Source organism: Lepus europaeus, chromosome 6 (genome assembly GCF_033115175.1).
Source record: "Lepus europaeus isolate LE1 chromosome 6, mLepTim1.pri, whole genome shotgun sequence".
Classification (NCBI taxonomy): Eukaryota; Metazoa; Chordata; class Mammalia; order Lagomorpha; family Leporidae; genus Lepus; species Lepus europaeus.
Genome location: NC_084832.1, coordinates 55,366,904 through 55,390,282, shown reverse-complemented (window position 1 = coordinate 55,390,282; position 23,379 = coordinate 55,366,904). Strand labels below are relative to the sequence as shown.

Genomic DNA, 23,379 nt, shown 5'->3' with positions numbered 1-23,379 from the left:
ATGACATGATTGTTATTAATGAGAACATGGGACTTGAATTTTAGAGAAATGATTGATTTGAAAGTTTGAAGATAATCATCAGAAGATCTGTAAATGAGAAAATAGTTTCTGCTCTATTGAGATATCAAAATATAGTTTAGGGTGGAATTGAGCAAGGAATTACTGGAGGATATTCACGTGGGAGTTAGGTGCTTTACGTTACTAAACTTTTGAGAAAAGCATATGCATATTATATTTGCCTCTCTTTAATTGTAGGTACCAGCTGGGACCAGACCACTGAGTGAACCTTGTACATCAGACTGCTTCATACAGACTTTAAGCCATAAGCAGCTCCTGGCTGAAATGATGCAGTCACATATGGTTAAGGACATATGTTTAGTGGGAGGAAAGGTAAGAATGGCAGCCTCACTGTAAACTTCAGTTTTGTGGCTGTGGTTTGTTTTGATCAATCCTTTGAGTGATTGTGTTTCCATTTGTAGGGTTGTGGAAAAACAGTCATCGCTAAGAACTTCGCTGATACCTTAGGATACAACATAGAACCTATTATGCTGTATCAGGTACAACATTCGATTTTGGCACTTGGACTATTAACATATGAAGTTTTTGATGTAGTAAATAACTGAATGAAATTATAATGCATTTATACTTATTTGTAACTTTTATAGTTCCATTCTGTGTTATTGGATGTGTATAGCATACCAGGACCTGGGATTTTTTTTTTTTTTTTAAGATTTATTTATTTATTTTAAAGGCAGAGATATATATAGAGAAAGGGATATATACAGAGAGAGACAGATCTTCCATCTACTTGTTCACTCCCTAAATGGCCACAATAGTCTGGACTGGGCCAGGCCAAAACCAGGAGCCAGGAGCTTCATTCGGGTCTCTCACATGGATGAGGGGCACAAGTACTTAGGTCATCTTCTATTCCTTTCCCAGGCTCATTAACAGGGAGCATGATTGGAAGTGGAGTAGCCGGGAATCGAACTGGTGCTCCAGGATCTGTTTTTTAAGAGATTTGCTTTATGTTCATGTACACATACAGACTACATTTACTGGTAATTTGGAAATAAAAGCAAAGTTGGTTTTGGAGGCAATGGGAGATAGTTAGGTATTCACTGAATAAATTACTGTTGTTATTCTTTAAGATTTTTTATTTATTTGAAAGAATGACAGAGAGTGAGAGACAGAGATCTTCCACAGACTGATTTACTCTTCAAATGCCTGCAGTAGTCAGGGCTATTTCAGTCTGAAGCCAGGAGCCAGAAACTGCATCCAGGTGCCCCCCATGGAGGGTAGGAACCCAAGAACTTAGGCCATCACATGCTGCCTTCTAGGAGCACTAACAGGAAGCTGGATCAGAAGCCCTGACTAGCACTCAAACCAGGCACTCTGATGTGGAATAAAGACACCCAAAATGATGGCCTAACCTGTTGCACCGCAATACCCATACCATAGATTAATATATTTTATTGTGGTAAAATTTATATAAAATTTGTCATTTTATTTTATTTTATTTTTAATTTTTGACAGGCAGAGTGGACAGTGAGAGAGAGACAGAGAGAAAGGTCTTCCTTTTGCCGTTGGTTCACCCTCCAATGGCCGCCGTGGTAGGCGCGCTGCGGCCGGCGCACTGCGCTGATCTGATGGCAGGAGCCAGGTGCTTCTCCTGGTCTCCCATGGGGTGCAGGGCCCAAGCACTTGGGCCGTCCTCCACTGCACTCCCTGGCCACAGCAGAGAGCTGGCCTGGAAGAGGGGCAACCGGGACAGGATCGGTGCTCCGACCGGGACTAGAACCCGGTGTGCCGGCGCCACAAGGCGGAGGATTAGCCTAGTGAGCCACGGCGCCGGCCAAAATTTGTCATTTTAACCATTTAAAACTATACAATTCACTGGCTTTAAGCATATTCACAATGTTGTGTAACTATCACCATTTTGTCCTTCCAGAACTTTTTTATCATCTAAAACAATAATTCCTGATTTCCTCCTCTTCCCCAGATGCTCTTAACGTCTCTTTTACTTTCTATCTCTATGAATTTGCCTATGTTAGTAACCTTGTGTAAGTAATATCATATTTCTGTCCTTTTTGTCTGGTCATGTTGTGATACATATCAAAATTTAATTCCATTTTATGGCCAAATAGTATTATATTGTATTATCTATACTTTTTGTTATCCCTTCATTGTTGATGGACCCTTAGGTGGTTTCTACCTTTTGGCTTTTACAAATAATTCTGCTGTAAACAGTGTTGTACAAGTGTATGTTTTAGTCCCTGCTTTTAATTCTTTGGGATCATACCTAGGCATGGGATTGCTGGATCATATGATAATTCTGTATTCAACTTTTTGAGCTGTTTTCCACAGCAGTTATATCCTATTACATTTCTACCAGCAGTGATTCTTATTATGCTGGTCTAAGGTATTTTGTGCCCATTGATCAAATTGTCCAGAGTTTAGAAGGAATTGCAATAACACTGGTAACTTTTGGGCTACAAACAAAAGAATCTGTTTTAAAGGTATGTACACAATTCCTCCACATTCTCCACAATACTTATTTTCTATTTTGGGATTTTTTTAATAGTAGTTATCCTACTGGATGTGAAGTGGTAACTCATTGTGGGTTTGATTTGCATTTTTTCTTGTGACTAATATTATTAATATTGAATATCTTTTCTTTTTAAAATTTATTTATTTGAAAGGCAGAGTTAGAGAGAGGGAGAGGCTGAGAGAGAGAAATCTTCCATCTCCTGGTTCACCCCCCACATGACCACAATGGCCAGGACTGGGCCAGGCCAAAGCCAGGATCCAGGAGCCTCTTCTGGGTCTCCCACATGGACCCAGGGGCCACCGAACCGGGTATCCCCTTCTGCTTTCTCAATTGTATTAGCAGGAAGTTAGATGGGAAGTGGAGCAGCCAGGACTTGAACTGGCATCCACATGGTTAAGAATTCTTAACACATGATTAAGATTCGTATTACAAATCACTTGATCATGAGTGTAAGTAGAAGTTTATTTCTGAGCTTTCTATGTCACTATTTTGATTACAAGTTTTAATATTAATATAGCTTTTATCTTTCATATTATTTTTAATTTAATTTATTTTATAATTTTTACTATTAATATGGCTTTATTATTCCTGTTGTAATCGGCAAATATGAGACTTCCAACTTTGTTCTTTCTTTTGAATGTTGTTTTTGATTTTTCAGGGTCTTTTTGAGATTCCCTGAGAATTTTAGGATGGGTTTTTCTATTTGTATATGAAAAAAGCCGTTGAGAATTGATATTTTGTTGAATCTGTATAATACTTTGGGTAGTATTATCTTAATAATACTGTCTTCCAAATCATGAGCATTATTGTGTTTCATTTATTTATGTCTTTGTAAATTTCTTTCAGCAATGTTTTATAGTTTTAAGTGTAGAAGTCTTTTATCTCCTTGGTTACATTTATTTTTGAATAGTTTATTTTGGTGGATATACATGTTGTGGATGGTATGGTAAGAAAGCAGACTTATAGCTGATATTCTTAAGAGTGAAATTCACTGTTTTTGTTTTGATAATGATCTCACCTAAGACATTTTTATCTTGCTAACTTTTTATTCTGTATATCAGTCTTTGGCTGATTGTGGTAGACCCTACCATAATCTACAGCAGAATCTTCATTTTGTTTGGTTTTTTAGATTATTCTTCATTATCCTTTTTTTTTTTTGACAGGCAGAGTGGATAGTGAGAGAGAGAGAGAGACAGAGAGAAAGGTCCTTTTTGCTGTTGGTTCACCCTCCAATGGCCGCTGTGGCCGGCGCACCGCGCTGATCCGAAGGCAGGAACCAGGTGCTTCTCCTGGTCTCCCATGCAGGTGCAGGGCCCAAGCACTTGGGCCATCCTCCACTGCCTTCCCGGGCCATAGCAGAGAGCTGGCCTGGAAGAGGGGCAACCAGGATAGAATCCGGCGCCCCAACCGGGACTAGAACCTAGTGTGCTGGCACCGCAAGGTGGAGGATTAGTCTGTTAAGCCACAGCACCAGCCTCATTATACTTTTTAATTGTTTCTGATGAATATATTTACAAATATATTAAGATGTTTTTATTTCTGAAAAAATGATATTTAAGCCATTTGTTGTGACATTGGATACTAGAAAATTTTGTTAGTAAATATATTAAAATGTTTTTATTCATAAAAAATATTTAAACCAATTTATATTTTATATTTAAACCATTGTTTTGTATTTTATATTTATTTTAGATATTTTATACTTATATATTTCATATATTTTATATTTTATATAATTTATATATTTTATATTTTATATTTAAACCATTGTTTTATAGTTTATATTAAACCATTTTATATTTAAACCATTGTTGTGACATTGGATACTAGAAAATTTTGTTAGTTGCTCATATTTCAAATGATTCTGTTGAGAAGATTCCTTTTATGCTATTTTAATGTACTTTGTGCTTGTTAATTGAACTGGCCTGAGTTTGTAAGGGACCCCAGTTATGTAGTACTGATAACTTAGGGATGTTAGCAAAAGCATCTATTGTAATGGTACATAAGATAATTGTCACTGAAACTAATTTTTCCCCACCTCTGGACAATTTAACTCATTCAGGGCACCAAGGCACCATTTAGGATTTTTATTTGCATTGAAAACAGTTTTAGAAACAAAAGAGAAGACATCATATCTTTATACAAAACTGTGGCAGAGCCATACCTCTAGTATTTTGTATAGCTTTCATAATCATATCTCAAGAAAGATAAGCAAAGGTAGGTATAAAAGGGTGTAAATGTCATTAAAATAATCAAGTGATTGAAGGACTTACAAGGTTCAAATATTTACAAAGAATCTCAATGATTTTAAAAGATGAAATATATGAAGAAGCATTAGATCCAGAATTATGAAATCATAATATGAAGAATGTAAATTAAGGTGGAGAGATTTAACTTATGGATATACTGAACCTTGGAAGATAAACATATAGAGAAAAGAAAATAAATTTCCACATTCTGTAGTAGGTAGCAAGTCTTAGAACCCATAAAAATATTCTGAAATGGATTTTTATAAACTGATTATATATCTACTAGATTTTTAAAAGGAAGATAGGGATATTTGAGATTATCTCTAACTAATATGGAAGATGCCATAAAGAATACCCTGCCCTCGTACATAATCACAACTTTTGGTATCTTTGTCAGCAATCATAGGAAACAGGCTTACCTCCGTGTGCTAGTTTATTTGCCCATCGCCTTCCATAGTTCAGGTTAGAAATGATCTGGGGATAGTACTATATCATCTCATCAGTTCATTCTCCACCAGCCTTTTGATTTCCAATGAAAACGTTTCTCTACTAAGTCACAGGAGGGCACAAACTCTGAATCATCAGTATTTCTGCAATACAAGCTAAGGCTTATCTATGTCTTAAATTCCACTTAGAGTTCTCAAGCATGATTTACCTTCCCTGGAGCCATTGCTTGAAATCATATGCATAAGACGTCTTCAGAAAACAATTCTTTTTTGATTCTATCCCAACATATTTTTAGAATTATTTTTAAATTATGTATGTTAATATTTTGTTTCACATTAAGATAAAAACTTAGATTCTTATGAAAAATAGAAACAGTTTATGCCTCATCAAATTTTCCCAAACAATATTGTTTGTATTCTCAGATTTCTGTAGTGAGTTCTTGGTACTTTTTTTTTTTTTAAGATTTATTTATTTATTTATTTGAGAGTCAGAGCTACACAGAGAGAGAAGGAGAGGCAGAGGGAGAGAGAGAGAGAAGTCTTCCATCTGCTGGTTCACTCCCCCAATTGACCGCAATAGCTGGAGCTGAGCCCATCCAAAGCCAGGAGCCAGGAGCTTCCTCTGGGTTTCTCACACGGGTACGGGTTCACAAGAACTTGGGCCATTTTCAACTGCTTTCCCAGGCCATAGCAGAGAGCTGGATTGGAAGTGGAGCAGCCGAGACTTGAACCAGCACCCATATGGGATGCCAGCACTGCAGGTGGTGGCTTTAATAGCCATGCCACAGCCCCGGCCCCATGGTTCCTAGTAATTTTTACACTGTGTGTTTGAGCTGTGAAATTTGTTTATTTTATTTTTGTTTTTAACTGACACATGAAAAATTGTACTTTTTGAAAAAAAATTGTTTTATTTATTTGAAAAGCAGAGTTATAGAGAGGGAGAGGTACAGAGAGATCTTCCATCAACTGGTTCACTCCCAGTTGGCCGCAATAGCCAGGGCTGATTAAGAACAATACCAGGAGCTGGAAGCTTTCTCTGGGTCTGCCATGTGGGGACAGGGGCCCAAGAACTTGGACCATCTTGTACTGCTTTTCTCAGGCCATTTACAAGGAGCTGGATCAGAAGTGGAGCAGCCAGGTCATGAATCGTCACCCATATGGGATGCTGGCATCACAGGCAGTAGCTTTACCCACTGCATCACAACTCCGACTGTAGAAATTTACATTTTTTATGGGGTGCCTTGTGATGTTTCTATACATGTATACTCTGCATAATGTCCAATCAGGGTCAACACATCTACATCCTCAAACATTACAATTTCTTTGTGGTAAAAACATTCCAAATCCTTTCTTGTGATTTACTTTTAAAGAGAAATGGATAATTACATTATCATTATATATAATCACTTTACTGCACAATTGAATGCCTAATCTTCTAATTCATATCTAGCTGTTAACTTAGCAGAGTTGTGAGATTTGTATTTACCTCATCCTATTGTCCATTAGGAGAAGAATCAAGAAAAAGAATGTGTATCTAGTAATTCAACCACCCAAAGTATATTCCCATTGAGGATGTTATCTTTACATATGAAATTATTGTTTTAAGAGTGAGAACAGGCTGACGCCACAGCTCACTAGGCTACTTCTCCGCCTGCGGCGCCTGCACACCGGGTTCTAGTCCCGGTCGGGGCACCGGATTCTGTCCCAATTGCTCCTCTTACAGTCCAGCTCTCTGCTGTGGCCCGGGAATGCAGTGGAGGATGGCCCAAGTCCTTGGGCCCTGCACCTGCATGGGAGACCAGGAGAAGCACCTGGCTCCTGGCTTTGGATCAGCGTGGTGCGCTGGCCACAATGCGACGGCCTCAGCGGCCATTTAGGGGTGAACCAACAGTAAAGGAAGACCTTTCTCTCTGTCTCTCTGTCCACTCTGCCTGTAAAAAAAAAAAAAAAAAAAGAGTCTGAGAACAGGGGCCAGCACTGTGGTATAGTGTGTAAACCCTCTGCCTGCAATGCCAGCATCCCAGATAGACACCAGTTAGAGACCCCGCTGCTCCACTTCTGTTCCAGCTCTCTGCTATGGCCTGGGAAAGCAGTAGACAATGGCCCAAGGCCTTGGGCCCCTGCATGGGAGACCTGGAGGAGGCCCCTGGCTCCTTGCTTCCAATTGGCTCAGCTCCAGCCATTGCAGCCTTTTGAGGAGTGAACCAGTGGATGGAAGACCCCCCCCCCCCAATAACTCTACCATTCAAATAAATAAATAAATCTTTAAAAAAATAATCTGAGAGCACATTTTAAATATATTTTTGGAGTACAATAAGCTCCTGAAAGTATCATTTTAATTTTTTTTCTTCCTATTTGGTATGTTGATAGATAGATGTACAAAGGTAGGAAGTTACTAGCATTAAAATTGATGGCTTAAAATTATATTTCCTGGTACACTTCTGAATGATGAAACCAATCTCTTCTAATATCTGCCACATAATAAAGTAATTTGCTCATATTGTATCGATCTTCTCTGAAACATGCAGGTGATGATCATTGAAAGGCATATAATTTGCCATTCGAATATTTTCAAACATATGTCAACCTCATAGATGTCCTTCAAGGAGTAGAAAAATGGTACAGTAATAAACAAAGTAACCACATTTTCTGAAAACTGCTTTTCTTTTCCTGTGTTTTCTGCTTATTAAGCTTTAGAGAAAAACTCTAAAGAAAAGTGGTTTCTAGAAGCATAGACTTATGACAGGAATAGAGAAGTACAATAACTGTAACAACTTGTGGAGATGAATTCGTTTCTCTCTCTCTCTCTCATGGGCTTTTTCTATGAACTGGATCAAAGCTTATATTAGGCACTGAAGTTGGTATTTGCAGATTTTGCGAATTGTTGATCAGTTGGCTCTCATAATAGAAACCAAGCTGCTGAGATCAAACATGAGACTCTTTTTTGCTTATACTAACATATTTATGACTAAAATACATTGATCTCTCTGGGACACCGAAATTGATTTTTTTATTTGATAGGTAGAGTTATAGACAGTGGGAGAGAGAGACAGAGAGAAAGGTCTGCCTTCTGTTGGTTCACTCCCCAAATGGCCACTACTGCCAGCGCTGTGCCAATCCGAAGCCAGGAGCCAGGTGCTTCCTCCTGGTCTCCCATGGGGGTGCAGGGGCCCAAGCACTCAGGCCATCCTCCACTGCCCTCCCGGGCTACAGCAGAGAGCTGGACTGGAAGAGGAGCAACCAGGACTAGAACCTGGCGCCCATATGGGATGCCGGTGCTGCAGGCAGAGGATTAACCAAGTGAGCCATGGTGCCGGCCCCGCAATTAATTTAATGGGGTTAAAGAATGAATTTAGTTTTTATAATAACTGATGTAGTTCACTTTAATGAATGAAGAATTTCCAGAGGTTTGACTCATCAAAGAATTTAATAGGAACAAGTGATTTATTTTCCAGGAAAATGTGGAGACTTCCCTGTTATTTGTACATGTATAAAGGTATACTTCGTCTATAGGTTTTACCTTATTTTTAGATTCAATTATTTTTAGAGCTAGATTTTAAATGAAGTAAACGAATACTTAGCTTTAGTACCAATTTGTAGGAGTATGTAAAATAAGTTTTTTTTTAAAGATTAGTAAGTTTTATAATACGCTGTACAAATCTTAAAGCCATTTGGCTCAAGTATTAGGTCGCTTGTTTTTCAGTGTTGATACCAGTGATGTCCTGTGTTGAAAAAAATGTAAGTTTTATTCTTTCTCTTTGCTTACAGACAAGGGCAGATTTCCAGATTTCTTTCTATACCGATACAAATGTGGCAGATCTGAGATTTTCTTCTGATTAAGTATAGTGAGATTAAAAGCAAAGTCAAATGCAATCAAACTTAAGAGATAGTAAGCTTATGGGACTTTTAGTAGAAGTAATCGCTGTCTAAAACATGAAGTCATAGGATCATCTTTAACTACTTGGTTAAATTTTTCTTCCTATAGCTAAACTCAAATAAAATCCTTTTTTCCCTTTTCCATCTAATCCACAATCCTCACTTCTCTCTGTTATCCAAATGCAGTGGAAATATGTTTCTCTCTCTCTCTCTCTCTTGTTTTCCTGGCTCTCTGTCTTGTATTTATTTCCATCCTTCTTGTCTTTGCCTTGACTTTTCCCTTTTCTCTCATAAAGGTTTAAAAATATTTCTATCTGTCTTGGAGAATTTCTACATAATTCTGTAGCTTGTCTTATTTTATTACAATCTGTCATCCTTCCAGTTTTCTTAGTATCTTTTATTTTCCCACATAGAAGAAATTTTCTAAGACTAAGAATTTACTTATTTCAACACTTTCAAATCCCCTTTATTGTCAAATTTGGTTTTCCAGCAACAATGTATGTAATCAGTGACATCAGAACTTCCACATGTGACTTCATCCATCTTTTTCAAGTGAGGCAAACCAAGTCTTTATAAATTTCTTATTAATAACAAGATTGCTTTGTCTTCCGACTGCCTTAGGTAGAATCTATTTTAAAACTTACAATTTATTTCAAGGTATCAAGAGTATAAAATTTGGTGCCTGTATTAGTCAGGGTTCGTTAAGGAAGCAGAACTAATGGAGATATGTATAGGATGTACGGAATTGGCTCAAAAGAATTTGAAGGCTGAGAACTCCCGTGACCTGTTGTCTGCAACTTGGAGACTCTGGAGAGCCAGTGATGTAAATTCTACCCTGAGTTCGAGAGACTGATGTCCCAGCTCAGAAAATAGGCAGAAAGAACTAACTTTTACTTACTCCTTTTTTGTTCTATTCAGACTTCTAAGGTCTTAGATGATGCCCAACCATATTGGGGAAAGCAATCAATTGCGAGACTCATCCAGAAATACCCCGCAGAGTCACCCAGAGTAATGTTTAACTGAACATCTGTGTACTTCATATCCAAGTCAAAGTTGACACATGAAATTAACCATCATGGTGCCTAGAAAGCAGAATAAAATTTCCCTCCTAATTTAAAGGGATGTTTTCTTGGAAGCTTCTTACCTGTATAACAAAAGCATGCTATAAGAGTATTAATAACTATTTGTAATGTTCTTTGCCATATTTAATAGATAAATGAAATTATAATGCATGATATAATATTACTTGTAATTGTAAAACTATCAATGTTTTGCCTTGTATGGAATAATTAATTCAGTAGGTTTCATCAAAGTAGGTAACAATTGCATATGTGGGGAATTTTAGAAATCAAATCATAAAGTCATAAGCTATAATCCTAATAACAAGTTACTTCATAAGTATACTTTATTGGAAATAATAGAATATAGGTGACTCTCAGTAATATATCACCAGTAGTTAAAAATGTTGTTGAATTTCATGCCAGACTGTTAATGTGATTATTATAGTTGTTGTCTATGCACACTTAGTATTTATGTTCAAAAATAAGAGTATAGTAGTTTTTGTTTTTGTTTTTGTTTTACTTTCACTAAAATCGCTGAGAAGAGCTCTTGAGAAAAAAAAGTTTTACATTGGCTTACAGTGTGGAGGCTCACAGTTCAGGAGTAAGTGACTCCATCAGTCTGGCATCTGGTAGAGGCTTCCAGTAGCTGAGCATGTGCAGAGGTAGGATCCCATGATGAGCTAGGAAACAGAGAGGGAAGCTGTGCTCAACTTGGGGCTTAAATAACCAACCCTCTTGGCAGAACTGCCTTCCAAGGGCAAACTCCGTGACCTAAAGACCTCCAGCTGGGCCACCTCCTAATCCTCATAAGTAGAACAAATCTCTACCCTCCCTAATCCACCAATCATTAGCATTCATCTATTAACTGTTAGTATAAGATTTTGGGATTTTAATGTCTGCATTAATTTGGGCATCCAAGTCTTGCCAAATCCATAATAAATACTGAAATATGCAAATGCTGGTAGAGGTGTAGAGAAAAGACAACTCTTATAAGCTGTTGGTGGAAATGTAAATTAGTAGAGCCATTGTGGAGAAGAGTATAGCAGTTCCACAAAAAACTAAAAATACAATTACCATGTGATCCGGCAGTCTCATTAATGGATATGTATCCAAGGGAAATGAAATCTAAGAGCCATCTGCACTGGCATGTTTAGTGTATGAATAACACTGTTCATAATAGTCAAGAAATGGAATCAATCTAAGTGTCCAGCCACTGATGAATACATAGAGAAGCTTATACACAGAGTCATACAATACAACCATAAAAGGGTGGAATTTTGTATCTTACAACAAAATGAATGGACCTGGAGGCACTATGCTAAGGGCAACAAACCAAGCACTTAGAAACAGGTATTGCACAATCTCACTCACATGTAGCATCTAAAAAAACCTTGTCTTGGAACCAGCATTGTGGCATAGTGGGTAAAGCCACCAGTCCTGGCTGTTCCACTTCCAATCCAGCTCTCTACTAATGGCCTGGGAAAAGCAGCAGAAGATGGCTGAAGTATTTGGGCCCCTACCATGCAAGTGGGAGATCTAGAAGAAGCTTCTGTCTTCTAGGTTTGGCCTGGTCCAGTGCTTTACTGTTGCAGCCATCTGGGGATTGAACCAGTGGATGGAAGATTGTCTCTCTTTCTTTCTCTCTCTGTAACTCTGGCTTTCAAATAAATAAAAATTTTTTAAAGTTGATTACATGGTACCTCTTAATTATGTACACCTTTTATGTATCTTTTTTTTTTTTTTTTTGACAGGCAGAGTGGATAGTGAGAGAGAGAGAGACAGAGAGAAAGGTCTTCCTTTTTGCCATTGGTTCACCCTCCAATGGCTGCTGCAGCCGGCGCATTGCGCTGATCCGAAGCCAGGAGCCAGGTGCTTCTCCTGGTTTCCCATGCGGGTGCAGGGCCCAAGGACTTGGGCCATCCTCCACTGCACTCCCAGGCCACAGCAGAGAGCTGGCCTGGAAGAGAGGCAACCAGGATAGAATCCGGCGCCCCAACCGGGACTAGAACCCAGTGTGCTGGCGCCGCAAGGCGGAGGATTAGCCTGTGAAGCCACGGCGCCAGGCATGTATCAGATTTTTTTAAGAAGAATAATTTATTTGAAAGGCAAAGTTACAGAGAATGAGGAGGGGAGACAAAGAGAAAGAGCTTCCATCTGCTGGTTCATTCCCCAAATGGCCACAGTGGTTGGGACTGGGACTGAAGCCAGGAGCTAGGAGTTTTTTTCAGGTCTCCCTAGTGGGTACAGGGTCCCAAGCATTTGGGCCATCTCCACTGCTTTCCCAGGTGCATTAGTAGGGAGCTGCTTTGGAAGTGGAGCATCCAGGACTCAAACTGGCACCCCTATGGCATGCCAGCAGCTTTACTCTCTAAGATAAAGTGGCAGCCCTATGCCTTCCGTTATTATGTTTATCAGGCAGGTAGGTGTGATTATTCAGACATCATTGTGATCCTCCTCATCAATAGCATGGAGGAGCTTTACCATTTATAGGGTTCTTTAATGTAGGAAAGCAAGAAGTTTATTTAGATCAGATCCTGAGTTCTGAGAACCAGTAAGTTCATATAAAAAGAGGCAGGTGACTATTTTTTTTAACCCTCAACTTTTTATTTATAGTTGTTTGCATTCACTTATCTCTATATACCTGCATATAGAAATTATAATTTGTGTGTTAACCATTCTAACAGGTGTGAGGTGATATTTCATTATTTCATTGTAGCTTTTATTTGTATCTCCTGATGATCAGTGATACTGAATATTTAAAAATATACTTGTTGGCAAATTGTAGGTCTGCTTTTGAGATATGTCTGTTTAGATTCTTGGCCTACTTTTTAATTGGATTACTTGTTTTCTTGCTATTGAGTTGTTTGAATTCCTTATATATTTTGGATATAAGCCCTTGTCAAATGTATGGTTGGCAGATATTTTTCCTATTTTGTAGGTTGTCTCAGTACTGTGCTTTTTCCTTTACTGTGCAGAAGCTTTTTTAGTTTGATACAGTCCTAATTATTTTTGCTTTAGTTTCCTGTGTGTTTGACTTCATAGTCAAAAAAGTCATTATCCAAACCAATATCAAGGACTGTGAGTTTATTTATTTCTGGGCTCTCTATTCTATTCCATTGGTCTATATATCTGTTTTTATTCCACAACCATGCTGTTTTGATTACTATAGCTTTGTAGTATTTTAAAAATCAAATAGTATCATTTTTCCAGCTTTGCTCTTTTTGCTCAAGATTGCAGTGGCTATTTGGGGTCTTTTATGATTCCATATGAATTTTAATATATATTTTTCCTCTCTGTGTGAAAAATATAATTTGAATTTTGGTGGAAATTGCATTGAATATATAGATTACTTTGGCAACTATGGACATTTAAACAATATCTTCCAGTCCATGAACATAGCATATTGTCACATTTATTTTTGTCTTCTTCAATACTTTCATCAGTGTTTTATAGTTTCTAGTATACTAATCTTCCACTTCCTTGCTTAATTTATTCTTAAATATTTTGATGATACTGTAAATAGGGTTGCTTTTGGCTAGTTTGTTGTTGGTGTATTGAAACCCTGGTTGTTGTTTTTTCATGTTGGTTTTGTACACTGCAACTTTACTGAATTAATTTATCTACCAATTTTTTGGTAGAGTCATACAAAATCATGATATCTGTGAACAGGCAGTTTTACTTCTTCCTTTCCTATTTGGATATCTTTATTTCTTGTCTGATTGCTCTGTAAAGGATTTAAATACTATATTGAATAGGGTGATTAGAGTACATTTTTAATTATATGTTATATCTCTGTAGTAAATTTTTGTATATTTTATTGTTGTTGCTTTGGTAAATTTTGAATCAAAGTTTAACTTTGATCTGTGTAATATCCAAAGGATCATTATACCAGTGATCAGAAGTAAGAATTTAGAGGCATCTTTGCTGTTTATAAGACTGAGTTCCTCGCTTCTATAAGAGCGAAAATGGAATTAAGTTATGTTTATTTGGTGCAAAAAAATTTTTAAGTCCATGTATGATTTCTTTAGAATACAACTTTTTCATGAACTTCTTTTAGAACCCCTGCATACTCCTAATGGCACCCCTCCCTGAATTGATTCTTTATTCTAGCCTTATGCAAGTCAGGGCAAGAAGACTGTTTGTCTGACCCACTGTTTACTCTTTGCTCAGGATCTTAAAGCAACACTCACTGAACATGTTACATATTGTAGTGGTGTATTCAATTTACATCTTTCCTCCATGGAACTAGGAGCTACCCAAGGCTGAGTTTTACCTGGGATGCTGGTCAGAACACAAATTTAGCTTTCCTAGTACCCAACTGATAGCACACATAAGATACCAAAAGGGTGTCTTCATAGTACAAACAAGATTCTCTTGTTAGAGACCCTGTGGTTTTTGGTCAGCTAGGCTAAGGCTGTCTGCCTGTAAAAGAAGTATCCCATAAAGGCACACTGTAAGTACCCATACCCTCACCTTCATTTTCCCTTGTAATGAGGTTACTAGCCTCTCGTATTGCAACCTCAATTTTGCGGGGACTCTCAGAGGAGTCACATCTATTGACTTGTGTGTGTTAAACCGTCCTTGCATTGCAGGGATAAATCCCCATTGCTCATCTTGTATCTTTTTAATGTGCTGTTGAATTTGATTTGCTAATATTTTTCTTGGAGCTTTTTTTTTTTTTTTAATTTATGTTCATTAGCGATATTGGCCTGAAATTTTCTTTTCTTGTAGTGTTCTTGTCTGGGCTTGGTATCAGGATAAGGCTGGCCTAGCAATATGATTTCAGAAATTTTACATCTTATTCAATTTTTTGGATGCATTTGTGAAGTGTTAGTGTTAATTCTTTAAACTTTTTGTAGAATTCATCAAACAGGTTCTGAACTTCTGCCAGGTGATGCAATCAGATTAATGTTGATTTGATATCCTTGCTCATTTTTGGGTTGTTCATGTTTTTCTCTTCATTATTCAGTCTTGGTAGACTTTATGTCTTTAGGTATTTACCCATTTCTTCTAGGTTTTCTAAATTGTTGGCATATAATTGTTTATAATAGTCTCCTATGAACTTTTGCATTCCTGTGGTATCAGTTATGATGTGTCTTCTTTCATTTGTAATTTTATTTATTTAAAAATTATTTATTGATTAATTTGGCAGACAGAGAGAGAGACAGACAGATAGTGAGCTCCCATCTGTTGGTTTCACTCCTCAAAGCCTCATAATGTCAGGAGCTGAGCCAGGCTGAAGCTGGGAACCACTGGGAGCCAAAAACTCAGTCGAGGTCTCCTTTGTAAGTGGCAGGGACACATCTGCTTCAGCCATAACCTGATGTCTCCAGGATGCACATTAGAAGAAAGATGGAATTGGAATTGAAAGTGGAGCCAGGACTCAAACTCAGGTACTTTGATGCTGGATGTGTCTTTGCTGCTAGATGAAATGACTGTCCCTATAATTTTATTTATTTGGGTTCTCCTGTCTTTTTTTTCCTAGTCAGTCTACCTAAGGAATGTCAATTTTGTCTTTAAAAGAAAAAAATTATAGTTGCATTGATCTTTTCTATTTTTTATGCCTCCTCTTTCAATTAGATCTGCTCTAGTATTTGTTACTTCTTTCCATCTGTTAACTTTGAACTTAGTTGGTTCTTTTTCTGGTTCCTTGGGGTATAACATTAGGTCCTTTATTTGAGGTTTTTTTCTCTTAGTATAGATGTTTATAATTAACTTACCCTTTAGGACCATTTTGTTGTATCTCATGTTTTGATATGTTACTTGTTCATTTTGGTTTGTCTCAAGGTATTTTTAAAATTTCCCTTTCATTCACTTCTATGACCCATTGGCTGTTTAGGATTTTATTTTAAAGTCTTCAATATTTTCCAAAATTCCTCTTGCTATTGCTTTCTAATTTCATACCACTGTGGTAAGAAAAGATATTTGATATGATTCCAGCCTTCTTAAGCTTGTTGAAACTTGTTTTGTGGTGTAACATATGAGCTATCATATTGTGACCTAACATGTGACAGTATTCCATATGCGATTGAAAAGTATGTATATTCTGCTGCAGTTGGGTGGAAAGTTTCAAACATGGTATGTAAGTTCCATTTGGCGTATAATACTGCTCAAGTCCACTGTTTGCACGCTGGTTTCCTTTCTGAATGATATATCCATTTTGGAATGTAGGGTATTGACATCCCCTACTGCTATTGTGTTGCTCCCTTTTTATCCCTTCAGCTCTGTTAATATTTGCCTTAGTGGACCAGTGCTGTGGCTTAGTGATTAAAGCCGTACCTGCAGTGCCGGCATCCCATTTGGACACTGGTTCAAGTCCTGGCTGCTCCTCTTCCGATCCAACTCTCTGCTATGGCCTGGGAAAGCAGTGGGAAATGCCCAAGTGCTTAGGCCCCTGCACCTTCATGGGAGACCTGGAAGAAGCTCCTGGCTCCTGGTTTTGGATCAGCCCAGCTCTGGCCATTGAGGCCATTTGGGGAATTGACCAGCTGATGGAAGACCTTTTCTCTTTGTCTCTTTCTCGCTCGCTCTGTAACTCTATCTCTGAAATAAATAAATAAATCTTTTAAAAAAATTTGCTTTAGGTATTTATGTGTTCTAATGTTGGACACATAAAAACTTACAATCATTATATCCACTTGCTGAATTGATCTCTTTATAATGAGCTTATTTGTTGTGGTATTTTTTTTTTTTTTTTTGACAGGCAGAGTGGATAGTGAGAGAGAGAGATAGAGAGAAAGGTCTTCTTTTTGCTGTTGGTTCACCCTCCAATGGCCGCTGCGGCCGGCGCATCACGCTGATCCGAAGCCAGGAGCCAGGTGCTTCTCCTGGTCTCCCATGCGGGTGTAGGGCCCAAGCACTTGGGCCATCCTCCACTGCCTTCCTGGGCCATAGCAGAGAGCTGGCCTGGAAGAGGGGCAGCCGGGATAGAATCCGGCACCCCAACCGGGACTAGAACCCAGTGTGCCGGCGCCGCAAGGCGGAGGATTAGCATGTTGAGCCACGGCGCCAGCCTGTTGTGGTATTTTAAACAAAAAGTCTATTTGGTTTAGTATAAATATAGACACCTGTACTTTTTTGGGATTATGATTTGCATGGAATATCTTTTTCCATCTCTTCACATTCATCCTATGTGTGTCTGTAAAGCTAATGTGAGTCTTTTGTAGGCAGCATATAATTGGATCTTTTTTTTTTAAGATTTTTATTTATTTATTTGACAGGTATAGTTACAGACAGTGAGAGAAAGAGACAGAGAGAAAGGTCTTCCTTCCATTGGTTCACTCCCCAAATGGCCGCAACAGCCGGAGCTACGCCAATCTAAAGCCAGGAGCCAGGTGCCTCCTCCTGGTCTCCCATGCAGGTGCAGGGGTGCAAGCACTTGGGCCATCCTCCATTGCCTTCCTGGGCCACAGCAGAGAGCTGGACTGGAAGAGAAGCAACCAGGACTAGAACGTGGCGCCCATATGGGATGCCAGTGCCACAGGCAGAGAATTAATCTAGTGTGCCACAGTGCAGGCCCCTGGATCTTTTTTTAAAAAAAATATATTCAGCCACTCTTGGTTAGAGAATTTAATCCATTTCTATTTAAGGTATTTATTGATATGTAAGGATTTTTTTTTTTTTTTTTTTTTTTGCTCTATTGCCATTTTCGGGACTGTTCTAAATTTTTTTGTTCCTCTTCTCTTGCTATATTTCTTTTCGATTTGATGGTTTCCTATAGTTATCAGCTTTGCTATCATTCTTTTTTATCTTTTAAATGACTAGTACAGGTTTTTTCTTTGTGGTTATCATGAGGCTTATAAAAACAAATTTATTATGAGCTAATAACTTCAACCACATATAAAAAGCGTACACCTGCTTGTTTCTGCTTTTCCGTTAGCATGAAATATCCTTTTCCATCCTTTCACTTTTATTCTTGATGTATGTTTGTTGGTGAAATGTGTTTCTGGTAGGCAGCAAATATATGGATGTTGTTTTTTAATTCACTCAGCCAGTCTGTATCTTTTAATTAGAGAATTTAGGTCATTTCCATTCAAGGTTATTATTGATAAATAATGATTTGGTCCTACTATTTTACTGTACATATTCCTATTGTTCCCCTTGGATTCCCTATGTACCTTTACTGCCTTCACTTTCTTTCATAATAGTGACTGTCATTCTCTGTTCTGTGTGTAGTACATCCTTAAGCATCATTTGTAAGGCTGGATGAGTAGTGACATTCTTTCAGTTTTAGAAGTTCTTTATTTCATCTTCGTTTGTAAATGAGAGTTTTGCTGGGTCCAGTATTCTGGGTTGACAGTTTCTTTCTTTTAGGAATTAGATGATGTCTCTCCATTCTCTCCTTGCCTGTAGGGTTTCTGATGAGAAATCAGCTGCTAGTCTAATTGGGAATCCTACGAGGGTCGTCTGCAGTTTCTCACAGGCACATTTTAGAATCCTTTCTTTATGTTTTACTGTTGAAAGTTTGACTGTAATGTACCATGGTGAAGATCTTTTCTGTACATGTCTATTAGGGGTTCTGTGTGCTTTCTGTACTTGGATGTTCCTTTCTTTCTCCAAATTGGAGAAGTTTCCTGCTATTATTTTTGCTGAATAGGTCTTATAATCCATTCTCTTTTCCCGCATTTAGAAACTCCTAAGACACATATGTTGAGTCATTCAATAGTATCCCATAAATTTTGAGTGCTATTTTCATTTTTTCTAATTTCTTCTCCTCTTCCTCCTCCCCCTCTTCTCCCTTCCTTCCTCCTCCTCCTCCTGACTGAGATATTTCCAAGGATTTGTCTTATAGCAAGGATATTCTTTCTTCTGCTTTACCGAGTCTTTTCTTGAGGATTTCCATTATATTTTCTATTTGACATATTGAATTCTTCCTTTCTAATCTTTCAGTTTGATTTCTCTTCAATATCTCTGAAGAAAATTTTTCATTCATGTTATATATGGATTTCATTATCTCCTGAATTTGTTTCTCTGTGCTTCTGAGTAATTTTATGACCTTCCTTTTGAATTCATTTTCAGGCATTACATCTCTCTGTTCATCTTCACATTCTAATATTGAAATGTGTTCCTTTTGGGAAGTCATGTTGTCTTCCTTGTTCTTGTTTCTTGTACTTCTGCTTTTGTGGAACCACTTGTTGATTTTAGCCTCTGATGGTTCTTAATCTTTGAACTATGCATCTGTGGCTTAGTGGAGTATATGCCCCTTATGTGAATACCCAGAGTCGTGTGCTGATTGGGGCCATGGAGCTCTGGTCAGTGCTGAAGGGTAGGGCAAGATTCCAGGGTGACGCCACAGTTGAGTGTGGTAGATCTCCTCTGTTCTCAGCAGTGGGGAGGGTATGATCACGCCTGTTGATGCAATCACAGCCTCACTTCCTCTCTTCCAAGGCGATCAATGCCTGGGGTTAGTCCACAGTGGGCACAACTACACAGAGGATCTATGTGGTCTTCAATGTGAGTGCAGACCCTCTGCAGTGAACCACCCCAGGCAGTCAGGGAGCTCTGAGTGTCTGACACCAGACGCACTGCCCAGAGAGCAGCTACACCCCACACCTTACATGCAGTCACAGAATTCCCACAGTCAAAGCTCCAGTTTCCCACAGTTATCGGGTGTAAAGGATCTACTCTGAGCCCCATGAGCCTGCCCTATACATGAAGACAGCAGAGATCTTCCCAGAGCAAGCTTCCTGTGGCTCTTCTGCCTTGGCCTGCCTAGAGCCTGTGATGGGTCGAGGGAATGGGTGCAACTCACATCCCTATGTGAGTGCCCAGCTCCCTGTCAACCCTCCCTGCTAAACTGGAAGTCAGTGGAGATCACAGATGCAGTGGGAGGATGGGGAGAATGATGTGCTTTTCCTTCTCTGGATTAGGTAGGTACCCTGTCCCAACTAGGGCTACAGGCCAGACTTAAATTCAGTGTGCTCTACAAAGTTCTCCTTCAAACAATATCACCAGTGACATGGGTTGCCACAATCTGCTCTCCCCCTCCCCCACCCCGCCTAGAAGCCAGTGTCTCCTCCAGTTTCCAGCTGCAGGGTGATGTCCCTGCTCCCTGCTAAGCACCCACACTTTCCCTGCTGCTCCATGGCATCCTTCTTTTGGTAGAATTTCCACTGCAAACTTTTCTGCAAATCTCCCCTAGGAATGCACTTTCTCTGGTTTTCTTCTGCTATCTTCCCCTGTTTCTCTATTCATCCTGTCTTGCAATGCCACTTTAATGTCTTTTCATGTTTTTAAGTTAGTATCCTTTTCTTTCAACTCAAAAATTACTTTTAGCATTTCCTGTCAGGCAGATCTAGTGGAGATCAGTTCTACTAGCTTTTGTTTCCGTTGCCTTCATTTATAATCAACAGACTTGCTGAGTATAGTATTCTTTGATGGCAGTTTTTTTTTTTTTTCCTTTTGGGACTTTCAATATATTATCTGATCTACAAAGTTTCTGCTGAGAGAAATCTGCTGATATTCTAATGGAGATTCCATTGTATGTGATGATGCTTTTCTCTTGCTGATTTAAAAATGTGTTGTCTTTGTCTTCTAAAATTTTATCATAATGCATCTTGGTGAATATTTCATGATATATACTCTCTTTGAACTTTATTGGATCCATGGACCTGGATCCTCATTTCTCTCTTCATATTTAGGTACTTTTTAAGTAAGATATTTATTTGAAAGGCAGAGTTGGGGGGAAGAGAGAGAGGGACACACACACACACACACACAGACAGAGAGAGAGAGAGAGAGAGTTGTCTTCCATCCACTGGTTCTCCCCAAATGGCTACAACATCTGGAGCTGGGCCAGGCTGAAACCAGGAACTTCATCTGAGTCTTTCAAATGGGTGCAGGGGCCCAAGTACTCAGTCCATTTGGTTACCTTCCCAGACACATTACCAGAGAGCTGGATTAGAAGTAGAGCAGTTGCGACTCTAAACAGTGCCCATATGGGATGTCAACATCATAGGTGGCAGCTTAACCCACTGCACCACAGTGTGATCCTTCTTTTTAAATCTTTTAAATACCATTATTTTATTTTATTTGAAAGGCAGAGAGATTTACAGGCACACAAACAGAGACAGAGAGATATCTCATCTGCTGGTGCATTCCCCAGATATCCTCAACAGCTGGTGCTGGACCAAGCCAAAGCCAGAAAGTTGGAACTCAGTCTGATTCTCCCAAATGGGGAGGGCCCATATTTGAGCCATCATCTGCTGCCTACCAGGGTGTACATTGGCAGGATGTTGGAATTAGACACAAGCCTGGGACTCAAACCGATGCAATCCCAGGTGGTATCTTAACCACTTCATCAAATGCCTACACCTGTCATTATTTCCTTAAGTTAGCTTTGTACCCATTTCTTTCTCTGCATCTTTTATTATTGCTACACTGCATATATCATTTCACTGTATTGTGTCCCATAATCCCAGTATGCTTTCCTCAATATTTTTCATTCTTTGTCCTTTTTGTTCCCCTGACTATAGAATTTCAAATGGCCTTTCTTCCAAGTTCACGGATTCTTTTGCTTGAGTCAGTTGTTGAAGCTGTATGCTGTATTTTTTAATTCAGTTATTTTATTCTTTATTTCCAGAAATTTGTGTTTGTATCTTTTATGCTTTCTGTTTCTTTGTTGAGCTTTTCATCTTGTTCATGTCGTTTTCCTGATACCATTTAGTCATTTATTTGTGTATTCTTGTAACTCACGGTGTTTCTTTCAGATGGCGGTCTTAAATTCTCTGCCAGTTAGTTCATAATTTCCATTTCTTTTGGGCCAGTTATTGGTACTTTGTTTTGTTTTGCTGTTAGTGTCATATTTTTCTGATTGTGTTCCCTTGGTCTTGTGCTGATGTCAATGCATTTGAAGAAGTAGGCACCTCATCTGTCTCTTTAGCCTGGCTTTGAAACAGAATGTCCTTCAGTAGTCACCCCAGCTGTTGATTCTGGGTGAGTCATCCAATGGGCTCCTTGGATGGGCTTGCTATTGGAGTCCTTGGTTGGGCTGATCTGATAGCTTAGTCAGCAGATGGGTGATTCTAGTGCCTGATCCTGCAGGAGCTGGTCTGAAATCTGGTTCCACACAAGTTGACATGGTGCTGTGGCAGGCCATTAGCTCCAGTCTGCAGGATCCAGCCTGGCAACAGGGCTGTATCCATGGAAATGAGCCGAGTCATGAGTCTGTTGGGTCAGAACTGATGCCAGTGTCTGCTAGATGGGCCTGGTGCCTGAGTCCACAGGGGTCTGAATTACTTTTAAAGTATACACTTGACTGCTTATTTAATTAAAATAGTGTACTTTTTTTTTTTTTTTAGTAATGAACAACATCTTTGTTTATCTTAACAAATTTAGTTATCATGAGGTATTTATTAGATTTGTAAAAACACACTATTACGCCTTTGGGTATGTTTGTAAAAATAAGCACTACAGAACAGCCAAATCCATTAGCCCAAAGAAGAAAACAAAAGTAACGTGAGCAAGGAACCCAACCAAATAAAGTAATTCAGCCTGAAAGGTATTTCTTTTACTATTCTTAATGACCCATAAAAATGAAAGGGGAAAGAATTTCAAATTTGGCATCTCACTGTGGAATAGCTTCAAACATCAGGGCACAGTACAATGAAGTTATATTATTAGTAAAAACACAATACTTGATATTTCTGTTAGCGCTTTTGTTTGAAATGTATATTTTTTGAAAAAAAAAAAAGGTAATTTACTTATTTAAAAGAAAGAGTTACAGAGAGAGAGGAAGAGTCAGAGAGATAGAGAGATATCTTTCATTCACTAGATCACTCTCCAATTGGCTGCAACAGCCTGGACTGGACCAGGCCTAAGCCAGAAGCCTGGAACTGCATCCAGGTGTGCCTTGTAGGTGGCAGGGGCACAAGCATTTGGGCCATCTTTGCTGCTTTTCTCAGGCACATTAGCAGGGAGCTGGATTGGAAGTGGTACAGCCAGCCAGGACTTGAACTGGTGCTTCTATGGGATGTTGGCATTGCAGGCAGCTGCTTAACCCCCTGAGCCACACTGCCACCCAATGTTTGAAGTGTGCTTCAAGAAGAAGAAATTTTTGTTGGGGTTCTTATGGAAGTCTTCTAAAGTTCCTCAGGATTTTATAGTCATGAGGACCATGGCAAGGTTTAAGAGTTTCCCAAAGGTTAGGTTAGCAATGAAGTTGCAGGTCTATAAGGATCTATCTGTGGGAAGATGTTGAA

At 38.8% G+C, this 23,379-nt stretch overlaps 1 protein-coding gene across 1 annotated transcript in view; it reads left to right on the top strand.

Annotated features, from left to right (window-relative positions):
* Window positions 1-23,379, top strand: part of VWA8 (von Willebrand factor A domain containing 8) — a 403,863-nt gene that overhangs the window by 124,254 nt on the left and 256,230 nt on the right. Inside the window, exons 11-12 of the mRNA XM_062194118.1 lie at window positions 256-390; window positions 480-557. Of these exons, the coding sequence (XP_062050102.1) occupies window positions 256-390; window positions 480-557 (213 nt within the window). The remainder of the gene's footprint in view (window positions 1-255; window positions 391-479; window positions 558-23,379) is intronic.